The sequence below is a fragment of the Strongylocentrotus purpuratus genome, unplaced genomic scaffold (genome assembly GCF_000002235.5).
Source record: "Strongylocentrotus purpuratus isolate Spur 01 unplaced genomic scaffold, Spur_5.0 spur5_scaffold_15, whole genome shotgun sequence".
Taxonomy (NCBI): domain Eukaryota; kingdom Metazoa; phylum Echinodermata; class Echinoidea; order Camarodonta; family Strongylocentrotidae; genus Strongylocentrotus; species Strongylocentrotus purpuratus.
Window position 1 is genome coordinate 28,765,669 of NW_022145600.1, and position 23,834 is coordinate 28,789,502.

General features: G+C 37.1%; 1 protein-coding gene across 1 annotated transcript in view; it reads right to left on the reverse strand.

Annotated features, from left to right (window-relative positions):
* Window positions 1-23,834, reverse strand: part of LOC757340 (slit homolog 1 protein) — an 87,604-nt gene that overhangs the window by 3,943 nt on the left and 59,827 nt on the right. Inside the window, exons 16-28 of the mRNA XM_030986121.1 lie at window positions 22,252-22,323; window positions 20,209-20,372; window positions 18,511-18,643; window positions 18,127-18,195; window positions 16,703-16,774; window positions 14,336-14,407; window positions 9,073-9,144; window positions 4,264-4,427; window positions 3,594-3,807; window positions 2,864-3,003; window positions 2,316-2,409; window positions 1,043-1,773; window positions 325-534 (exon numbers count right to left, since the gene is read on the reverse strand). Of these exons, the coding sequence (XP_030841981.1) occupies window positions 325-534; window positions 1,043-1,773; window positions 2,316-2,409; window positions 2,864-3,003; window positions 3,594-3,807; window positions 4,264-4,427; window positions 9,073-9,144; window positions 14,336-14,407; window positions 16,703-16,774; window positions 18,127-18,195; window positions 18,511-18,643; window positions 20,209-20,372; window positions 22,252-22,323 (2,207 nt within the window). The remainder of the gene's footprint in view (window positions 1-324; window positions 535-1,042; window positions 1,774-2,315; window positions 2,410-2,863; window positions 3,004-3,593; window positions 3,808-4,263; window positions 4,428-9,072; window positions 9,145-14,335; window positions 14,408-16,702; window positions 16,775-18,126; window positions 18,196-18,510; window positions 18,644-20,208; window positions 20,373-22,251; window positions 22,324-23,834) is intronic.

Below are 23,834 nucleotides of genomic sequence, written 5' to 3' on the forward strand. Positions count from 1 at the left end.
CCAGTTGCTTAGTTACAAGCATACAAATGCTTTCTTAGCAGTCAGGTATCACAAACAAACATCAAATAGAAAAAGATGAACATATTTACAGGTACAAGGACCCTATTTAAAGCCCGTCTGTACTTGTTTCACCAGGGGGGATTAGACCTCCCTGCAAAGTCACTGACAGGTGGTTATCTCATCAAATCAGCTCTCAATTAACATAAGAAAAAGAGCATCATGGGGGACCAACAGGCACCGATTAGGCATGTTTACTATATAAAGGGCGCAAGTAGCTATAAGTAGTGCAATGGGACTTTAAACAAAGAAACACCGTGAACATACCTCTATCGCAGAATGTACCCATCCAGCCGTCCTGACAGTCGCAGCGGTACATGGATTCATCTACGTTGTGGCAGAAACCGTTGACGCATCTGTTCTCAAGGCAGGGGTTGGGCATGTCGTAGTTCGGACAGCCTTCCTTGACGCTCATCCGATCAGAGGCATCACTCAGGCGCTTGGGCTCATTGTTGACGAAGAAAGCTCGGATACAACCTGAGAGAAAGAATGAAAGGGAAGAAAGGTGGATTAAATGACCATGATCGATAGACAGCCAGGGAGTTAGGGAGGTGTCAATAATATAGAGAGGATTGAAATTAACACAAGGGGATAGATGCAGAGAAATGGAGATGTAGAGAGCCATTGAGATAAAGAGGGACAGAGACACAGAGGGTAATTAGTGTGAGAGAGAGAGATTCTCAATTTATTTGTTTTTCAATTCATCTTTCAGAAATAATATTGCAAATGTTTCCCAAAATAAAATCTTTGACAATTTCAATGCATGTTGTATATTTTGTATCATGATTGGAGTTTCCAGTGTGCAAAATTTATAGCGCTATTTTCGCAAAATTTCAACGGGCAATATGATTGGTTATAGACAGCTTTTATAGTGGTGATCTGGATGAAATCATTTTAGAGGATAAAGGATTATTATAGGTCATGATTTTCTCATGTTCCACACAATAACAATTTCATGCCTAGTAACAGTCGATAGTCCGCTCACCTTGGAAACTGGATCTATTGCGTATATGCCACTGATTAACAGCAAAGTTCTGCAGATGCCTTGGCAAGCCTCCCACATACATGGGTTCGTCCACCTGTAGATACTCCTCTTCTCCTGCATTGGTCTTGGTTTGCCAGGGACCACCGTCAATGGACATCGATACGTTGCGCCTGTAGAGGACCAGCTGCAGCTTGTGGAACTCGCCGTTGTTCAACTTCTTCTGGTTGAACATGGTAGCAGCTGGGAAGTTGCCGACGTCGTAGCTGACGCGGATACGGCCTCGGAACAGCTCCGCCGCGATGTGGTTGATGTTGCCCAGGTAAAGCAGGACTCCATTCTCAATGGTGGTGGCAAAGATGAGAGTAAAGTTGACTATCTGAGGATTATTAGGTGCAGGGTACTGCACGTACACCTCTTGCCCTAACCTGAAACTCATGCTGGTTGGAATCTCACACTTGGTGCCATAGAAGCCCGGTAAGCAGCGGCATTCCTCCGAGTCGGTGACGTTGTTGTCGTAGCACTGTCCGTTGTTGAGGCAACTGCAGGGGGTGTCGCTGATGTAGATGTTGGCGTTCATCTCACAGGTCTGACCGATGTATCCCTGTGGGCATCGGCAGGCAAACTGGTTTCCGTCCTGCTCGCATTCTCCGTCGTTCAGACAAGGACGCGTGCGGCAATCTTCATAACCATCGGTGCAGTTGATCCCTCGGTAGCCTGGTGGACACTCGCATCTGAAAGAAAATGATGTAGGTAAACTTCTTGTCAATCTTCTGTGTATCTAAATTTCATCCCACATTCTGTCATGAAATTTTTTATATCACATGCTGTCTAGTTATGTAAAGCAAAATAGCACCAGCTATTGAAATTAGATTTCTACACAGAATATTAGTCAATAAAGGAGACTGCTTGTACCAGGGCATGAATAAGTGAACATGACTCTCTTGGACTTAAAAGAGGAATTTATAGTGAGAATTTAGAGAATGCGCCAGGAAGAGAATTTAAGGTAAACAGTTGAGAAGTTGAGAAAACATATTTGGAGAAGTTAATCATATGGAAAATTCTCAATTCTGACTATAAGAGTAGTTTTTTTCCTGCTGAAACAAAATTGTTCCAAATTGAATAAACCAAAAAAGGAATCAAAGGCCAAAATCAGTCATATCTGTATTGCTGGAAGAAATGCTTGAATCAAGTACCTGCACTCTTTTTTCTCCCTACATTACTGGAAAAACATGAAACATTACAATGAAGAAAAAAAGCTCAGCTAATTTCTTACCTGTATGAGTGGCCAAGGTCAAAGCAGACACCTCCATTTTGGCAAGGGTCACTCATGGGGTGACAAAGGTCAATATCCACTTCGCAATAGTCACCTGAGGGACAGAGAAATAAAACAATTTAAAGAGAGGCCGGTTGAAGATTATGTAGGCAAGACTGTTTAAAATGATGTCGATTTTGGATATGAACCTTTGAACATCATGTCAAAGTACTGTTGGTCCATTCACTTGACTCTCAATCAAGAGGTTCCTTTATAGAAAAGACATAACTTCAGTTCTTCATTTTAGATGAAAAATGGACACAATTAACACCTATTGCTCTGATGCATTCATTGTTAAAGGTTGCCTGAACTAATGCAATGGCAGATATTCCCAAAGCAAATTGCAAGTCAGCAAAGTCAGTCAATTCTATCTATATCAATAATCTGTCTGTACGTGGTATATACAAAAGCTTAATATATAACTACATGTACATATCTTATGCTAAATTCTTTCATTCGTATTTTCAAATATTCATCTTTCATTTGCTCTTCTACATTGGTGGACCTACCCTTGTAGCCCTGCGAGCAGCGGCAGGTGTAGTTGTTGATGCCATCCACGCAGGTTGCGTTGTTGAGACAGAGATGTGCCTTACAGTCGTCGACGTTGACCTCACACATGTCACCGGAGAAACCTGTAGAACAGTCACACCTTAAGGGAGTAGAACAAAGATCAAGATGAGTACTGCATCACACATGACTCAAACAATCTGTACAGTGTATATTTTCTGTATGTAAATAATCATTTTTTAAAGGGAAATCCAACCTTGATAACAAACTGCTCTAAACGAACCCTGAAAATCAGAGAAGTAGACTAGAGAAAGTTAAAATGAAAACGGACAAAAAGTTATAAAGTTATGAATTGTTGAAAGTTGTAATCACTATAGGTATGGGGTTCTTCAAATAGGCTGGAACAGTTATGTGTCTGTGTTGTAGTGGATGGCGACTTTCCCATTTGTCCCAACACAAACAAATATATAGAATTAATCTTTGATCCAAATTGATAAATGCACGCTGTAGTTACTGAATGACTTATACTTCTTTCACTTATTGCTAACTGAACCATTTAATGGGAAATGGAAAATTCAGTAGTCAAATAATTAAAAACAAACTGGACAAAAGCAAGTAATATCCTTGCATGCAAGTCATATCCTGATGAAGAAAGTGTTTTTAATGAGATCTGTCATTAATATTCTTTAGTATATTAATATATTAATACTGTTAGTTTAACCCTTCACTAACCTGAAACCACCAGCCAAGTTCTCGCAGACCCCTCCGTTCATGCACGGCCTCTGGTCACACTCGTTGACCTCCGCCTCGCAATGTTGACCTTTGAACCCTGCCGGACACTGGCACCTGTACCTCTCGATGGGGTCGGTCAAACACACTCCTTCGTTCTCACAGGGGGCTGAGAGGCAAGGGTCACACTTTGCACGAATGGAGATGTCCGGCTCCTCTGTTCAACAAAGATCAAATTTCGCAGATTAATTAAACTTCCTTTATGTTTGGATATTGATGCTGATTGTCATTCACAATGATATCATACTTTCACTTTGGGATCTTTCAAACTAAACTTTGAGAAAGAAATTTCACAGTATTTTAATATTTTTTCCACCACAAAGCAACCTGATAAGAGTTTCTGAATAGGATTCACTTCATGTAGCAATTTGAAAGACTGCCCCCTCTTGGTGAGATCTATATAATCATGATAGAAAGACAATATAGAATATGGAGAAAAAATACAAGTACCATGGGTGATGTTCTACTTTTATTTTCTTTGGAGGGGGGGGGGGGGGGGGGGGGAGGGGGGTGGGGGAGGGGTTACCTACGATGATAATACATGTAAACGTATGTATTAAAAACAAATATAGTTTCCTCTAGCAGTTCAACATCTACCCCTGATGGCCCGTACCTGTACAGAGAAACTTCTTAGAGGGCGCTGTAAGGAGGAGCTTTCCTCTGAGGATGTATGGATCGGCGCAGCTAGCAATGCCTGGTTCCTTGAACCCATCTTTGACCCAGTCTGACAGCCAATGCAGGTGACAATCACAGTAGAGAGGGTTACCACCCAAAGCCCTGGATAGAAAGAACAATCACAGAATGAAAACATTATTTTAAAAAACATTTCATTTTTCCATGTGCTTTTCTTCTTTGCAGTACGACTTTCAAGCTTGGTACTATGAAACATTCTCTAGCAGTAATGGTTTTGCTGTCAAAGTTTGCAATTATTCCTCACCTTAGCCCTTGTTGCAACCCTAACCAAAATATGAACCCTCTTTATGGTCGCCTCAGTAGATTTGAGCCCTCCTCTAGAATAACATTTTCTTTTCTTTTTTTTTTCTTTTTACTTTTTTTTTCTTTTTTACTGTTGACATACATGTAAACTATAGAAATTGACATTTTGATTTCAAATCCTTGGTTTCATTGATAGAACATCTTCCATGGATGAAACATCTGGAATGCAAAAAATATTATTAATTGTTGAATATTAATATTCTATCACAAATGACAAGGATCTGTTGGCAAAAAAATAAATTACCAACTACATATAGTTCAATAAACAAATACAATCTTCATGAAACATTGAGACAAAAATACTATTCATGTCATTGTCATCATCATCATCATCATCATCGGTATGATCATGTGATGGCTGCACGATATGTGTGATACAGGATCACATGACACACATACATGTATTATGCTCAAATCGAGCAAAACATACAAACTTGTAACAAAACATGAAAGGAACCCGTCAACAGATAAGATTACTTCATGTTTCATCACCAGACTTTTTCCTCCTCTCACTGGCAACTAATAAAAAACACCCCAAACTGTTTGCGGATGTTTAACTTCATGACTCCGTTCGTTCCGAGTTGAACAGGAACATCCTCCTCACACATTCGTTGCAGGGAAAAAGCCACTCAATGATCGAGCAGTAATTCAGTTGATTTCATGTTTTATGAGCTGTCATATCAACACTGTCAATAGCAATTAAAAGGGGAGCAAAGTGGAATTTAGAATGAACTATGAATAGATTTAAAATTCCTAATAAAAACGGTTATTTTCCAGTTCCTGTCAGGTAGACTCTCGGGAGAACAAGTCTTCCCTACATACAGTAGTTGTTTTTTCCCTTCCTCTGTTTGTCTCTGTCTGTATCTGTCCATTTGTCCTCTTCTCACTCTGTCTGTCTGTCTCTCTCTCTCTCTTTCTATCTCTCTCTCTCTCTCACTCTCTCTCTCTCTTTCTCTCTTATACTTGCATTGTGAATATTAATATGTCACTATCAAAATTACTCCTGTGAAATCTACATTGTAAATGAAACTTTACCAAACGAGGAATATTCTTGTTTTCTCTCATCTATCAAAAATCATAGTCCTGAGCCTTTTCAAATGTATATCACAAAAATCCAAGTTGGACAATAAAGTTCTATAGCTATAATTTCTGGAAAAGGATTAATCTTATAGGAAAATATCAAACTTATTCTTTCATCAGTCAAGCAATTAAAAAATCATAATAAACCTGATTTATTTCTCTCCAAATCAGCGCCAAAAATATGACATCCTTTATTAATTGGTCCAAATTATCTTCATCAGCTCATAATATTTTCATCACATCATCTCGTTTCTTTTTGCTCTGAAATCTGCCGCAATTATTTGGCCGACATCTCCATCGAGGATGGAGATAGAACCTGGTCTAATCGGAGGAAACAAGACTAATTGGTTGAAATTTCCCCCATAGACTGACCCCAATCCATACTAATTTTCTTCTGGATGCATCACGAAATGGCGATTCACATGACCAATCCATACATGTATCTCACAACGATTCTACATAAAATTGATACCTTTTTGTGGAGAGTGATGGCATGGAGCAGTTTTTGATAGTAAATCTTTCAAAATTTGCAATAATTCCTTCAATATGAAACTAGAATCATTAACTTCCTCCTCCAATCTAAGTTAACTTATTTGTTAATGTATTATCATTACAAACTCTTATCATTTTCACTTTATACTTCACTTAACAAATGGTAAATATAAATAGATTTTATATATTTGTTCAGTAATTCATATAGTTCAATCTTAATATTTGTCGACACCATATTTTATAAGCATTATATTAACAATGCTTTTTGTCATTTTTGTTGTTGTTATTGTGCTGGTGGGAAAAGGATTTAGAAAAAAGGAGCAATACAGGTTTTAGATAAAAAGTGATGAAATATGTAAGTTAGTCATGAATTCTAAGGGGCGGGGGGGGGGGGGGGGGGGGTGAACAAAATTTAGAAAGGTGAAGAAAGGAATTTCCTTAAGAATTATAAGTAAAATATGAGGGGAAATAAAAAGAAAGAGGGGGACATGGATTGAGAGAGGAGATGAGAGAGAGATTGAAGGGATGAGTTCCCGAAAGATAGAGGAAATATGAAAGAGGCAGATGACAAGAAAGACAAACAAACTAAATCAGAGACAGAGAGAGATGTACTGGCCGCAAAAACCAAAAATTTAAATTAAAACAGCAAACACTAATATGAACCAGTCCTAATTAATTATAGGAGGGGAAAACAGGAACAGAGTGAAAGGTAAACTTTAGTGTGAAATTAGGATATCTGGTTCTATTAGAGTGCATGACACATGGTAACCTTTGCTACATGTATTGTGTAATAAGTTACCGTACTAAAGGTACATGTATATCCTCATAAATGTGCATTTGATAGTAACTGGCACCACATAAAGTGTGTTTCATTTTCTTGAGATAAATTTTGGTAGTTCATTATTGTACAAAAAAAATTTATCTAAAGATCATAATGGTGAGAGCAACCAGTAAACACGAACAGCCTGTCATAGTTAAGTCCAACTTTAATAAAGTCGATCTTAGTTTTTGTGAAACACCTCCCAGAACCCTTTGTACGGTGTGAACTCTGTTATGGTGACACACTAGTTAAGTTGTAATACTGAGATCATAAAGGACACGTTTGATGAGTTGTGATGATGACCATCCCAGGAGAATGATTACAAGGAAACACAAGGAATTCAAAACAGATGGCTGCACTGAAAACAGATGGCTTGGGCCCTTTTGTTTCCTAAATTAGTTCAGGATTAAACTTTAAACTTTAAAGATAGCTTTTACTTAATGAAGAAATTTGAAAGGTAGTTCCTCTTTTAGCTATGTATGGAACGTCTTAATTGAGAAACATGTTCCTTTGCCTTAAAGTAGCTGTCTCCTAAATTGGTTTACCTATTTTTTCTTTCTTAACAAACGAAACAAAAAATTCAATAATTTTGTTTCTGTTTTGTTTGACAGATATGGCAATGTAAAAGATACTGTTATGCTATTGAGACTGTGTATCTCAGTCGGTGAAAATTTACCTCCTGTCAAATTAAAATATAATTAATAGGATATAAGTCCGCTCCTTTTTTGAAAGTCCACACAAATGATATTGAATTTTATTAACCGAAGAGTCCTTTGCAAAGAACAAATAACAAATAAACATCCTAGCTTCCTGTTATTTTACATGCAAGAGCCTTTAATGGTGGATAATCTTCATGTTTTCCTTGAAACAGAATAGCATCATATCTGTCAGGATTAATCTGGGACATTTGGCCGGCCGAGTTCAACCTATGTTCGGGAAATTAGAACGGTCAGGAGAAAATCAGAAGCGTCCTGCCGGCGGTATAGTGAATGGAAGACCGAAAACTGAACAAAAGAGAAAACAGGAGAGGAAAAAGGCTCTTGGAGCCACATACATATATGCACTTGAACAGAGGCCTAAAAGCATCACAACATTTTGCACAGAAAGAGATACATGCAAAGAGTAAGAGATAGAGAGAGAGTAAAATAGAGAGGGAGGGAGAGACAGAGAGAGAGAGAGAGAGAAAGAAAGAAAGAGCAAGGGAAAGAGAGCAAGAGAGAGAGAGATATACAGAGTAAAAAAAGAGAATAAGAGAGAAAAAGAGAGAGAGAAAGAGAAAAAAGAGAGAAAAAAGAGAAAGAGAGAGGAAGAGAGAAAAAGAGGAAGAGAGAAAAAGAGGAAGAGAGAAAGAGAGAGAAAGATAGAGAGAGAATATGAAAATAAGATTCTGGGGAAAGAGAGAAAACATTGACTGAGAGAAAGAGGAGAGAGAAGAGAGGATAGAAGATCCAGAGAAGGAATAAAGCAGACAAAGTAAAGAAAGGAGAGACAACAAGAGACACAATAATTTCACTGTGATGAGGAGAAGAGACAGAGGAATAGAGAAAGAGGTAAATTTAATAGAACATGCAAAAGAGCTCAACACATAGGGAGAAAGGAAAGAAAAAACATCCACTATGTATCACTAACTAGATTTGGCATACTTTGGAGCTCAAATATGGTTCAAACTTCTGCTCTTTTTTTTAAAATTGCAGGGGAGTGATGACTGGGAGTCTAAATCAGTAGGGACATTTAAAAGAGGCTCTGCCACAAGTCGTCTTCTGGTCTTGATACTGCCATGGCGCTCTAGATATTACTCATACCGGCCCACAGCTGGCTTGTATGTGCATGTACTTTTAAGCACGTGTACACTAGATACAACAGCTAGTCAAACAAAAGAACGGAAGTATTTTAAACAGCCAACTTCTGAATCTATGCTAATGAAATGATTTGTTCATTGAAAGGATATTTTTAAAGTCATATTGCTTTTGACCTCCCTCCCTCCCTCCCTCCCTCCCTCCCTCCCTCCCTCCTATAATCCGTGATAATACTTACAGGTGAGTGAGTGATGTGAAGTCTGAAAAGGAGCTTTCTGAGATGATTGAGATGTTGTTACCATGGAGAGACCTGAAAGAATCAACAAAGATTTCAAGAATTAGAATTTTCGGTTTTCATGTCAATAATCATACATACTTTGTGTCCCTCAAATCTGTAATTGACATTTTGATTGATTGAAAGAAAGGAGCAAAACAAATTGTTTACAAGGTGCAATACATTTGTAATTAGCCTGGTGGTCTCGAAACCCCCAAAACTCTGTTCTAAACCACATATTTTGCACACAGCATTTATCCTTTGCAAAATACTTCAGCACTTCCCCTGGTTGGTGATCTTTATACATTTGTACAACCGTTGACTTGCTTTATTCTAATACAACCAAAGGCACTGATGCAACTTTTGAGTTTTAAAACAGGTGGTAATATGGCATTGATTATCTAGAGTATAGTTGTTTAAAATGCATGTTTAAACACTCTTTAGAAATAAATGCTGAAACTATTATGCAGGAACGAGATATATTCAAGAGCATGTAATGTAATACATTAAACTGATAAAATCGACTTTCACTTCATTTTTTTCTCTTCTCGGAAGAGATCAATTTAGCACTTTTCTCTTTTTCTTCTTCTGAGTAATTCATGTTGGCCCAACACTTCAGGAGCCTCTGTGAGAATTAAAATTACATTTGGCTAGAAAACAATAGCCAGCTCCATAAAGCTTGCCAGAAAATGTCACAACTCATTCTGAACTAAGTGGATCTTCTCAGGCCATTGGGAGTAATATTTGAGTCACGCACAGAGTGTATTTCCTTTCATTAGGACCATCATTCATTCAAAATATGAAGTACACAAGTACATGTATCATAATTTGGTCATTACAAACATTATAGGTTCAATACTTGTTTTATTCTTAATTAATCATTCGTTCATATTTGTATTTTATATTTTGTTTTGCTCAGTATATACAGGAAAAGTGATACATGTTAAACTAGACTGATTGCAAAACCAAATCACAATGACCGGTATAAGTTGAATTCTTTTCATTGTTACATATCAAATTTGCAATAAATGAAATATCTTAAATCATTTATTCAATACATAGCAAAAACAGAAAAGTACAAATAACAGACAAACAATCCCATCCTGGTAAATAGCTACACAAACAACTATGTCTATTGCAATGCAAGATGGATATAACTGCAGGTCTATGACCTGCCAAATCTTTCGGTACCATTCTCATACATGTAGTGTTGTGTCTGAATAGAGAACAAACCGCACAAAAGTCAAGACAATTACGCTGAAATGATCCTTCTTGAAGTAATATCAGCGGATTTTCTACATATTTAAAGCATTACTCATCTTGCAATGCCTCCAAAAGACCAACTTCTTTAGTTACATCTGTACACACCCAAGTCATTGCCCCCTCGCAACCCCTAAAGAATTATTTCTTCTCACACTTTCAAACCTCCACGGACCCCCTCCAATCCAAAGTTTCCCCTCCGACATAAGTAATGTATTTTTTCCTCCTTTAAAAGCATTTGTTGTGCACTCCTGGTGAGGCTAGACTTTTGAGATGTAATACGTTTCAAATTAGAGCTGACATTTCTGAGTTTAGTCATCTATCGTCACTGTATGGACTATGTGGTGATCAGGAGCGGCGGTGAGCTTGGAGTTCTAGGAATAATCAAGGCATGAACTCTGACTAGATTTCAACCAAAATATGATTTCTTCATACAAATCATACCGTCGTCATATGCTAAACTACATTTCATTGTCAACATTCTCCTTACTGGTACCATATAAATCAAAATAACATAACGTAGGCCTATATTGCCTTAAAAAACTGACTAGAAACATTCACTTATCAATGCTTTGATCGATAAAGAGATTTCAGGATTTATTCTGTCAGGATTATTCTTTATACATGTTTTTCCAATGAATATTGCTACTGTTGAGTTAAAACAATATGTCATGTACCAATAATGAAATAGCTGCCTCACATTAAATTTTGAAATCATTCTTTCATTCTATTTGGAATGTACATTGTACCCTTAAAATAATGATCACTAATTTCTGAGATACCTGTGTATCAAACTCAAAACATCAGACTGGATTAGATTAAGATGATGTGACAAAAACTATGTTAGGAAAAAGAAAGTTGGCTCCTTCAAACTTTAAACGTGAAAGGGCAAACTCTCTGTATCAAACATAACTTCACCGATCACACAGGACAAAGTGTGTCACTGTGTCATATCAATTTTCCTCTAATCACATCAAAATCTAGCCTTTTTCATTCAGAACATCATTATAGCCACTGGATCCAGAGGCACGTAACATTACTGCGTTGGCGTCTCCATTCAGGGTCATGTGCACTGCTGCTACCATACCCTCATTCAGACCGACAAAAATTGTGGTATAGCTACAAGTATTTGGTATAAGGAATGAATTGTTTATTGTATAGCTACCGTACATGTATTAGGTATAAGGAATGAATTGTTTATCAGTGGTATTTAACTACAATAGGTATAAGCTATTAATTGATATTTTTTTATAATACTGCAATTAACCAAACTTCATTTTATAGAACTGGGGTTTGAAACACTTTATCAAACGAACACTACAGGTGTACATGTATATAACTGACCTGATGTGATGAGAGGGCTTTACTTTTTACACTCGAGCAATGCCCGGCCCATGGCGTAAGCCTATAGTATAAACCGCCCTTCCATACACTAGCTTCTTCTGTGATGTTCCTTTGTATGACATTATTATACCAAGTGCAAATGCTTTTTGCTGCACGTATATAAACATTTTTAGAGGAATTTTGTATATATTTTTTCTTGTGTGAATGACCCGTTACCTACGCAAGCAGACGGCATGGGGAGAGGTGACATCAGGTGCTGATGTGTTCTGACATTGAAAGGGTATCTGGAGCAGGTTTTCGTTTAGGAGGTGAGTCATGGCAGCACAGACAACAAACTTTGGGTCATGTTACAGTGGTAGGAAAGTGTCACGTTTCCTTAGATCGTAAAATTTAGAATGGGAAGAAACTTGAAACGAGCACCTGACTATAAAATGTTCCCAACTTCACCAGACACTATCATCTACCCAATCTAATTTATCCTGTTTTTTTCATGATGAAATAAAAACCTCTCCATTAAATCTAAATTGCCAATGCCTTCTCCAATTTCAGTTGAAACTAACAATGTGAGGTTGACGAGCTGAAAGGGCCGGTTTCACTGCATGATAACTCCAACTGAAGTCAAACTATGATCAACCTAGCTATTTCATTTATGATAATTAAATTAATATTCCCCTTGTGTATCAGATTTCTTGGGGAATTATTAAAGATAATGTAATACACCTTCATCAGATTTCAATGTTTAATATAAAAAAGATGATTGAACCAAATGATGCATAATATGAGAAAAGTTAAACCTATGCCTAATCCTTTTCTGGTGAATAAATGATGGTGAATTGTAGATGTATTATTATTCCCAAAATAAAATCATATGCAATGAAACTGGATATTATAACCAACATTAAGAACATCAAGACACACCAGTACAAATTCTCTCTCTGCGTTTCAAGAACCCCATAACATGTGACATGTGCATTTTATGAAAGATCATGAAACTTTCTAGATTATTTGAAAAGCCAATTAAGTAAATTTGTTTGATCTTTGATAATGGAAACAAAAACTGGGATACAACCAAGAGCCACTATCCCAGAAATAAGATTTATGATTTGTTACAAAAAACCTACATTAATATCATCCTAAAATTTCCACAATTCAATTATGCTGGGGAAAAAACATCCATAAAACATTTCCAATCAAGTTTGGCATTCAACTTCCTCGATGGCTTAACCCGTGATCTAATTATCATTCTCGAGGAGTCTTTTTTATATTAACCTCTTGACTACTGAATTATAGTAAATGGATTAACTAAAGAAACTGATACACCAAAGGCCTGTTTTCATCAGACCGAAGTGGCAAAATAACCCGCTATTTTAACTAGCCCGATCTCTAATTTGTGTTTTCATCAGCCCTCAGTTGCAATTAGCCGGCTATTTGGTCGAGAAAATATCCCAAGAAATCTTGGTCTTGTTTCCAAAATGGTGGTGGTGGTTGTTTTACCTGACGGCTAAGAAAGCATAAATACTTTTAAGTAAGCAACCAGACGGCCAATGGCTTTAGGTCCTCTCTGAGGGACCTGGTAATGATGCCTTATCAAAGGGCACTAGCGCAGCGACTTGGTTTCAAACCAGGGTCACCAGATTACGAGCCCACTCAGTCTACCGACTGAGCTATCGCGCCGGCTACTTTGCGCCCGTCCAAGCTAGTTTGTGATGAGCGTATCGGTCTGGTGGAGACGCAATTTCGAGCTTCAGGAAAATATCCCGAGTCTGAAAATAGCGGGTTATTTTGCAACTCGGTCTGATGAGGACAGGCCTCTACAGATACTTCCCTTTCTAATCTTTCACAGGTGAATATCAAGACTCATTTCTCCTCCTTTATATAGCTACGCAAACAACATTCAGATTACAATACGGGTCATCTTACCTTAAAACCTATACAGAAATTTATTCATAGCAGATGGTAGCTTAACATATCACATTTTTATTTGACTCGGAGGATGACTTTCGATATCTGTTTCACTTGTTCTGCTAAAATAATCCAGCTTTACATGACGAGTTTATCATCTAATGATTGTCCCCTCCCTTCCTGTGAATTCTTCCAGAGTTTGAAGACAATCATTGTTACAATGGAAATGATGGAAAGGAAATGATACATTGGAGAGTCTGGCGATGGTTAAGGTTGTGGAAGAGACCCAGCGACCAGGGAGTTCATAAGTTTGAGCGCGTGTTGATGGCACGGAAGGAACGGGGAGCATCGATGAACGTTTAGATGTTTGAAGCTGATACTAGCTTTATGCAATGTTAATGCTTTCTTTCATATCACAGCTGAAGTACAGTACAATGGGCATTATGTGTGGTCTCTAATATCTTCATATCCTTTTGATCAACCATTTATTACCAATAGGATTTCAAGAATGTTTGGTGATCCACCGTACCAAAGTTCACCATTTTTGAGCCAATTGTGAATTTTAAGAAGAAAGACATTCCTTTCTTACCGTGTAGACCCAAATTATGAGACACAACATAAGGATTTGGATGGCTAAAATGTTCTACAGCACTCAAAGTGTCTACTTCAATAGTTTCAGTAAAGCTTGCTCTCTATATCCCCTGATATATCATATACTTACAGAATTCTGAGAGAGTTGAGACCCATGAATGCTCCATCTGGAATACAGCTGATACGGTTATAACTCAGGATCCTGCAGAATAATAATAATAATAATACTCAGTTTTTATATAGCGCTTATTACAATCATATTAGAATAAGAAAGAAGATTAAAGCAAGCATATGATGAGATGACCAATGGACTATAAGTGTGCATCAGTACACCTGACTTTATCGCTCTCTGTGCATTTTTTGCATGATCTATAAACAGTCAAGCTCACATAGCATACATTCACTGCAAATTTTACCGACAATACAAGTGCCAAATCAATACCGGTACTCATTGGTTTTGACACAGAAACAGGACTATGTACAGTGATTCAAATTGTTTCTTAAAGTGATCTTGGGTTTAGATTTAAAAGAAAAGGGTTTATTACAAGGGGAAAATGAATCAGAGAAAACAAAACAGAGAAGGGCTTTAAAATATCAAACTGAAACAAATCAGCTTAGAGAACATCTAAATATAACCTTGTTGGAGGGAAATTAGAAACAGGGCAGGCATTACAGTTTGGAAGAGGACAGAGTACAGGGAACTTCCACAGATATGATAAATGCCACCTGATTTAATCACCTCTCCTTGAAGGTGGATACCACAAGATCCTAACTCAATTAAAAACCCGCAATCTACGTAAAGGGGACAGGACCTTCGCATTTCTAGACCTGAAACTCCCCAGGAAAGAAGTTGAATGCACTGATTGTGGATAGTGGTAATTTGCTTTATATTTACAAAACCAAATTAGAAGGAATTTCCATTTTACGAAACTGACCGAGGAAGGGAAGTGAGAGAGTTGTCTGTCTTTAATGACATATCTCTTTGAGACTGGACACTGAAAAATCGTTTTCCCATAATGACCATAACCACTTCAATACTAAACCAGAGATTACTCCAGCAAGTATCTATGGAAAATGCATGTTGTATCAAAATCAAGTTGTATCTGAAGGATTAACCAAAATCAAAACATATACATGTATTACCAAAGATTATCTACATATATATGCACTGCCTCTACTAGGAAACAAAGCATCAGATGAAAGCAACAGGACAGTCTATGGGGGAAAACTTAGAATGGCTACATTTTCTTTCTGAAGCAGAAACATTTAACCCCACTGTAGAATTCATTCATCGACTCTTGAAGATAATTTGTGACAAATGACAATAAAACATGGCAGTATACACCAAAATCCCTTAACTCTTGAAAGAAAATACACGAAAGCTGTTCATTTGACCCCACTGTAGAATTCATAAACTCTTGAAGATGATTTATGACAAATGACAAAAACATGGCAGTATAAGCCAAAATCTAACCCTTCAAAGAAGAAAATACATGAACGCTGTTCAAAAAAACGTGTTTGGCACGAATGAATTCAGGCAAATATGTATTTGTGTAGAAGCAATTTTATCCTTGACGCAGGACTTGTTGAGAACAGTTCTTCATTACTGGACAAGAGACGCTATAAGAGGAAGGTATGACAGGACACAACGTACAGGACGTTGAGACGGCCGGACTTCAAGGTCCGATAAGAAAAGGAAGGTGGGTTGGGAGTGAAAGGGGAAGCAGGGTATGTCTATTCCTACAGAGTGATGGAATCAGCACCATAGGGGTGCGGGTATGCACCCCTCCTCCAGCTCTTACTCATACCAGAGGTGGAAATCCTCCCCTCCTATGGAGTGTCTCTGGAGTTTGGCGGTTCAGTCAGTGATTATTCCTGCTGTCAGCACCCCTAATGAGGTGTGTTGTATTTCCCCTTTGCCTGGAGCTATATCCCAGGAAGCCTAAAACCAACCTTTGTATTGCGCTTCCCCCCTCCTTCAAAGCCAGCCATAGTCATTTGTAGTAAACAGTAGACTACGTGTTCTACAAACGTTTTCTACAAACTTTTTCTAGGAATGTGTTCTATTTAGACAGATATGATTCACCTTAGCTGGTTTACCATAAGCCTAGTTCGAGGCATTTACCTTATCAACATGGCAGACGTACCATTTTTTGCTCACTACAGTGAATTCACTCTAGTTTGAATCACTAAAGAGTCTCATTTAATTGATGATGGAACAATGAGAATATTTTTCTTGCAAATCTGGTAATTCCTTTTTACTGATGAGAAAATGAAAAAAGAAAGACTTTTTCTCATTCTAGTGTACAAACATTCCAAGAAAACATGACATGAAAGAACAAATACAGGAGAGGGTAGAAATGTAAAATGTCAGTGCCAGACATACGCAATCAAGTCTGTCTGTAAAAATCAAGTTACACGTGCACATCAAAAGAGGGAAGATGTGAAGATGTTTAGGAACTTAAGAAAAAGGGTGTTATTGTATACATGTACTTACAGAGTCGAAAGCTTGGTCATGTTGGCAAATGCAAAGTCTGGTAACATGGCAATCTGGTTCATGCTCAGGTCTCTGAAAAGTAAATCAAATACATTTATTAAAAAAATCATTTACACAACCACTCTTCTCTCGCCAATGCAGTAAGAATATTTCTCTGTAACAATAAAACATCATTCTTTTCAGAAAATTTGTGTACAGTTAACAACTAAATTATTCATACCTCTTGTAAATTTGATTTGATTTTTTTTTTGATTTTTTTTGGTGGTGTTTTCGTAACTCAAGAATGAAAGGTGGATTGGTTGCATTAGGGCATTTGTTGAAAACTTTTAGATTTAAGCTTTGATCTGTCACATTCTCAAGAAACAAATATAGGGACATATCAATTTTCACATACTTGGAAAAAATACAAAACTTGGTAAGGGTATGAATAATTTTAGTTGTTAAATGAAAATTTATATTACTTTTGCGATAGAAATCAACTATAATAAGGGTCAATATATATTTTAATACAAAGGTAAAGCTTAAAAAGCATTTAATATCTACAGCAACCTCCAGAAACCTTATTATGCCCTTGTTCGTGTTACCCGAGGATGGTATCAGATGCATCTCTTTCAACATTAATTTTCAAGGAAAATGATGGCGACACGTTTGTCTAACATGCGATTCATCTAACATCCGTCCCCTTAAACTCACATAACCCTAACTTTAACCCTGAAATGAGCAAAATATACTGTGTAGACAGTGGATGACAGCTCCCAAACATCTCTTTCCTGATTATGTGTAATTCAATTAAATAATCACTCAAAAATAACACGCTAGACCACAAAACCATGCTCTTCGTTTAACCAATCAAAATCATGGGCGCATCTTTCCGAGGACGAAGTTGGGAGACAAGATTGGACTTCCTCATAAGCGAGGGATCGTGAGAGAGAGAGAGAGAGAGAGAGAGAGAGAGAGAAAGAGAGAGAAAGAGAGAAAGAGAGATCGTGAGAGAGAGAGAGAGAGATAGAGAGAGAGAGAGAGAGAGAGAGAGAGATAGTTAGGAAGTCCATTCATTACTGCTGATGTAAGGGGATGCGCATGAATTAAGATTGGAAGGAAGAGAGGTATAGGATCCTGGAAATAGGCCCTGTGGGAATTTAGACTAGGGATCAGATCCGAGACAGGTTCAATTAACCTTCTTCAAAAGACCATAAACTGGTATCACGATGGGAGAGAGGGTTACAACTAATTCTGATCGAGAGTACACGTAATACATGTACGTCCTCGATTGACAGATTTAATTGAAGGGTAAGCGTTGAGAAAGCTGATAAGTGATCTATAAGATGTCTGATATGCTGAATTACGATGTGGAAATAAGTCACGGTAGAAAAGTGGATTTTTAAAGAAGTGTTCTCATATGCTAATTCAGTTTTTTAACTCACAATGTATGAAGACTCTTGAGACTGCTCAGCCTCTCTGGTACAGTGATCATCTGATTGGAATCCAGGTACCTGAAAGAAATCATTCAAACTTTGATTACTACTTCTATAAATACATGTTATTATCCTATACTTACGGTATCCATTTTATTATCAAGAATGTAAATGTCTTGATTGGGCCATGACAAATTATTCTTCCTGGGATAATTAGTCAATGGTCTCAGCATAATATTTTCAAATTACGATGAAATAAATTGACAAAATACTTTATGTCATAGGCATACACAGCTCAGAATTAACCCTTCCTTCTTGGAAAATTAATTTTCAGTCTGTTTTCTCTTGTGTATTTCTGGTCGGGTGAGAGGGGGGAAGGGGCGATAGACTTACAGCTCAGTAGCCCCCGTTGGGATGAAACGAGGGGGTAGTGTGAGTTCTTTGCGGCTACACCTGACCACCGTGCCACTGCAGGCACACTCCCTGGGGCAGGCTAGGGATGGGAGGCAGCTGTTGTGATCATTCCCTGCAAAGTTGTCAAAGAAACACACAGATAGAAGTAATTATCAAGACAATAGATGATATAGTGGTGAAAAACATTACATGAATGAAGATCTAGATTCTCTCCTTTGGTGGTCTAATGTACATGACTGTTCTCTTATTTTTTTCTCAAATGATTGAATATTTCCATAGCTGAAATTCTTTAGAAATTCTAAGTAACTGAAACTGCTTTGAAAAATCATAACAAAATCCCTTAAACCACTAATTAACAATGAGACCAATATGAACCTAAATAATATTTCTTGATTTTATTCCTCCTACACTGTATTTTCCAACATAAAAACCTAATAATTCCAAGTTTAAAGTATACTTATGACTTCTTCCAAAAAACAGCACACACATCTTTACATATATCAGCTTTCTTCTAGTCTCAGTCTCTTCTTTACATTATATATATTACAATAACTTAGTTATTCAGATCCTTTCAGATGTGTTAAACCTTCAATTCTTATAATGAATATTATACATGCCGAGTATCAAAGGTGAAAACACATTGTGAACTGAAATGACCTTAAATGATGCACAATGAACTGAAATGACCACTGGTTGACTGATATACGCAATCATCTTGCAATCCGTTGATGAGTCAGAAATAATTGGACAAACATGTTTGCAATCTCATCCTCAATCTTGCGATATGAGGAATTCATTCAGTGGCCAGACAGAATGACAGAGGAGAATCGATGAACCTTTCAGAACATGTTTGTTAAGTACGTCTGAATGATCCGTCAGATAGTATTGCCTTCATTAGACATGATGCAGGATATAAAGTGGATGTAAGATTCTCAGACTGTGGAAGTTTCTATTTGATAACAATAATTATAATTGTCTACAAATGTCTAGTAAAGCCTACGTAGCTGCAAAATTGTTTTAATTCTTTAAAATTTTCATATTACTACTATGCATTTGATCATCAATTCATCATCCTTATCATCCATTTCGTCATCAGATCATTCATTTTATCATCACTCATTACATCATCATCATCATCATCATTATCACTATCATCATCACTATCATCATCACCATCATCATCACCACCACCACCACCATCATTTATCATCATCATTATCCTCATCACCATCATCATCATCATCACCATCACCATCATCATCATCATCACCACCACCACCACCATCATTATCATCATCATCATCATCATCATCATCATCATCATCATCATCATCATCATCATCATCATCATCATCATCATCCTCATCACCACCACCACCATCGTCGCCGTCGCCATCATCGTCGTCGTCGTCGTCGTCGCCGCCGCCACCACCACCACCACCACCACCACCACCACCACCACCACCACCTCCACCACCTCCACCACCACCACAACCACCACCACCACCACCACCACCACCACCACCACCACCACCACCACCATCATCATCCTCGCATCATCATATCTTTAAAAGTCAGGCATCAATCTGCTACACAATCAACAATCTATATAATCATCAATACTTGTACCACCAGCACCACTCTCTCTCTCTCTCTCTCTCTCCCTCTTTATCTCACCTTCACAGGTGAACTGGTCTCTCTGGAGAGTCTGAATGGGTGTGTCCTGGAGTGTAGAGGGCTCCTGGCAGCGTGGTTCACCGGTGATGATCAGACGAGCAGACAGGTAGTCAGGTAACCAGGACAGATGGCAGTTACAGTTTAACGGGTTTCCAAGCAGATTTCTGATACAATAAAGCCATGCATACAATGTATATGATCAATTTGGAAAGGCTCAATATTGAATGTCAGATTTGTAGGATCATTCTTTTTTCCCTACCGGTAATTTTATTTAAATAATGAGGATGAAAATGATGTAATCATAGAGATAAAACTGCATAACTAAACTGATACTGGTATCATTCTGAATATGACAATATTTATACCACATATTGGTAAGTACATCCATACATGTAATTTGAACATGTATTGTACTTGGGATATTAAAATGTCAATGACTGAGAATACAGAAAGACATAATCTATCTAAGGAAAAGCATCAATCAATTGGAATGAAGATATTGAGATGTGTAATATCATCTTTCTCTGTCCTAACCTCACTCCTAACTTTCATGCCATACATATATATCTCGTATCATCCAAATAACTATAACTGGGGTATCTCCGACACTTGCCTATATCAGAATTCAGATGAATCAGCAGAAGATATATTTGGAAGTCTATAAGACCTCACATGAAGGAAATCTGTCAACATTTATTGACCACACTCCCCCTTTCCTTCTTAGGATCAGATTGCAAACCATAATTCTAGCTGGAAGTGGTAGCCACAAAGAGAGTCAAATTTAGGTCAGAAAATGGATGTGTGGACGCATGGAATCTTGGCAACAGGTTCGCAAAGACGGGGAGCAAACACAGAGACATGTTTACCAACATAGAGATCAGAGAAAACGAGTGAGAGGGAGAGGGGGACAGACAAACACAGAAAGAGACAGAGGGAAGAGGATAGAATGAGAGAGTGGGGGAGAGAGAGGGGAGAGAAAGAGAAAGAGAGAGAGAGAGAGAGAGAGAGAGAAAGTGGCTCACAGAAAAAGTGACTTACAGAGAAACTGGAAGAGAAACTGATTGGAGGAAAGAGAAACAGAGAGAAAAAAGAGAAACAGAGAGAAAAAAGAGAAACAGAGAGAGAAAAGAGAAACAGAGAGAAAAAAAGAGAAACAGAGAGAAAAAAAGAGAAACAGAGAGAAAAAAGAGAAACAGAGAGAAAAAAGAGAAACAGAGAGAGAAAAGAGAAACAGAGAGAAAAAAAGAGAAACAGAGAGAAAAAAGAAACAGAGAAAGAAGAGAAACAGAGAAAAAAAGAAACATAGAAAGAAGAGAAACAGAGAAAAAAGAGAAACAGAGAAAGAAGAGAAACAGAGAAAAAAAGAGAAACAGAGAGAAAAAAGAAACAGAGAAAAAAAAAGAAACAGAGAAAGAAGAGAAACAGAGAAAAAAGAGAAACAGAGAGAAAAAAGAGAAACAGAGAGGAAAAAGAGAAACAGAGAGAAAAAAGAGAAACAGAGAGAAAAAAGAGAAACAGAGAGAAAAAAGAGAAACAGAGAGAAAAAAGAGAAACAGAGAGGAAAAAGAGAAACAGAGAAAAAAAAGAAACAGAGAAAGAAGAGAAACAGAGAAAAAAAGAAACAGAGAAAGAAGAGAAACAGAGAAAAAAGAGAAACAGAGAAAGAAGAGAAACAGAGAAAAAAAGAGAAACAGAGAGAAAAAAGAAACAGAGAAAAAAAAAGAAACAGAGAAAGAAGAGAAACAGAGAAAAAAAAGAAACAGAGAGAAAAGAGAGAAACAGAGAGGAAAAAGAGAAATAGACAGACAAAAGAGAAACAGAAAAGAGAAGATGACAAGAGGAAAACAGAGAAAAATAAATAAAAAGAGAGTAATAAGGAAGAGAAAAAGAGAAGAAAAAACCACCCCAAAAACAGAAGGAAAGAAAAAAAAACAAGAGAAAAGAGGAGAAAACAGAGAAAGAAGATACAGAGAGAACATAAATAACATTACAAAAGCATAAAGACATACATATACATGTATGATGCAGAATAATGATACTTACAGAGTTGCCAAAGCTTTCATAGAATCCAAGGAACCAGGCATAATGGTGCTGATGGCATTATCATACAATGACCTGAGAACAAGAAAAAAAGAAGAAATACACTTGAAATTTAAAAAAAAATGGAATAATTTTAATTACAGGTTTATATGGACAGTTGCCTAAAGAACTTGGGGTACAGTGGGGCATCCGCCCCCCCCCCCAAAAAAAAAGAGACAGGCAGACAGACGGAGACAGAGAGAGATAGAGATTGAGAAGAGAGACAGAGAAGGGAGAGATTACTTTTAATCTAGCAACTTAATAATTTCTCATGAAATGAAACCATTCATGTGCATGTATCCATTGTATTAAAGTGAATGTGCAGACGCTAAATGCTAAAATTTACGGCTAAACAAATGAATTAAAACAGATCCACATAACATTAAGTTTATGGCAAAGAGATCATGTCTTTTATGTTTATCTTCTTCTCCTTTTTCTCAGGTGTCTTGATTTCAGTAAGTTTAATACTGTACCAAAAAGGCTTAGCAGTCTGTAAAGTCATACATATACATTGTGAGTTGGAAAAAAAAGTTTGTTGGTATTTATGAAATAGACAGCAAATTTTGTTGTTTATGACCAATCTTTAAAGACGATATAATTATGGAGTTACAACTTTGACCCTGAACCTGACCCACATAGGAAGAAGTCATTATATGCTCCTTCCTTTTCAGCCAAATTGACTTAAAATGCCAACTATTTCGGAGACAGAATTTGTTTCCGAAAAATGATAAAGCAATTTTCGGTACTAGAAATCTGTCATAGACTAGAATAACAGCATGTGATGAATAATCATATTTGTCATTTTGTCATTTGACTTCATCGTTTTTGGAAGATTCATTCCTCCAAGTGAGATGGGTTTTCTTTTAAATCATGATTTTTGTGATACAATGAATCAAGTTTCCAATATTTCAATAAACATTTAGTGTAGCTTTTACCTGCAAAAAATGCAGTGCTCTTTGATACAAAGTTAAATTTTCTGAGCAGATAAAGGAAATACAAGTTTAAGTTAAAGCAAACTAAATTTTAATCATTGACTGCAAAGTTTCTCAATTGTTTATTCTTTACCAACATCAAAATGATTTCATTTATCACAGAGTGTAGCAACATATCCCTAACTGTCATAAAATGTTTTTATTTTTTATTGAGCATCTACAAAAGGATTTGAGGAGACAGTTCATACACATACTGGGTGCCTACTTTCAAAAAACAATATCTCCTGACAGATAAGGAGTTACAAAGACCTATGACCTAGGTGAACTTCAACTGTTGTGGGTTAACAGATTCTTTTCCAGGTGATTTTGTCAAGTGGCATTTTCTCTCGACATCCAGACAATAAATCAAAGACAGAAAGAGATAGGAAGAATGGATGTCAGCTGAGAGTATATATATGTTATTGTGATCACTTCACTTTTATTTTAAATATGATCATCCTTAAGTTCAGGATCTCTTACTATAATGAGGAGTAAATGCACAATCATGTGCACATATTCTGACCCTTTCCTGTACTGGATATCACAAACTTTCAACTATAGGAATGTCATCTTCTT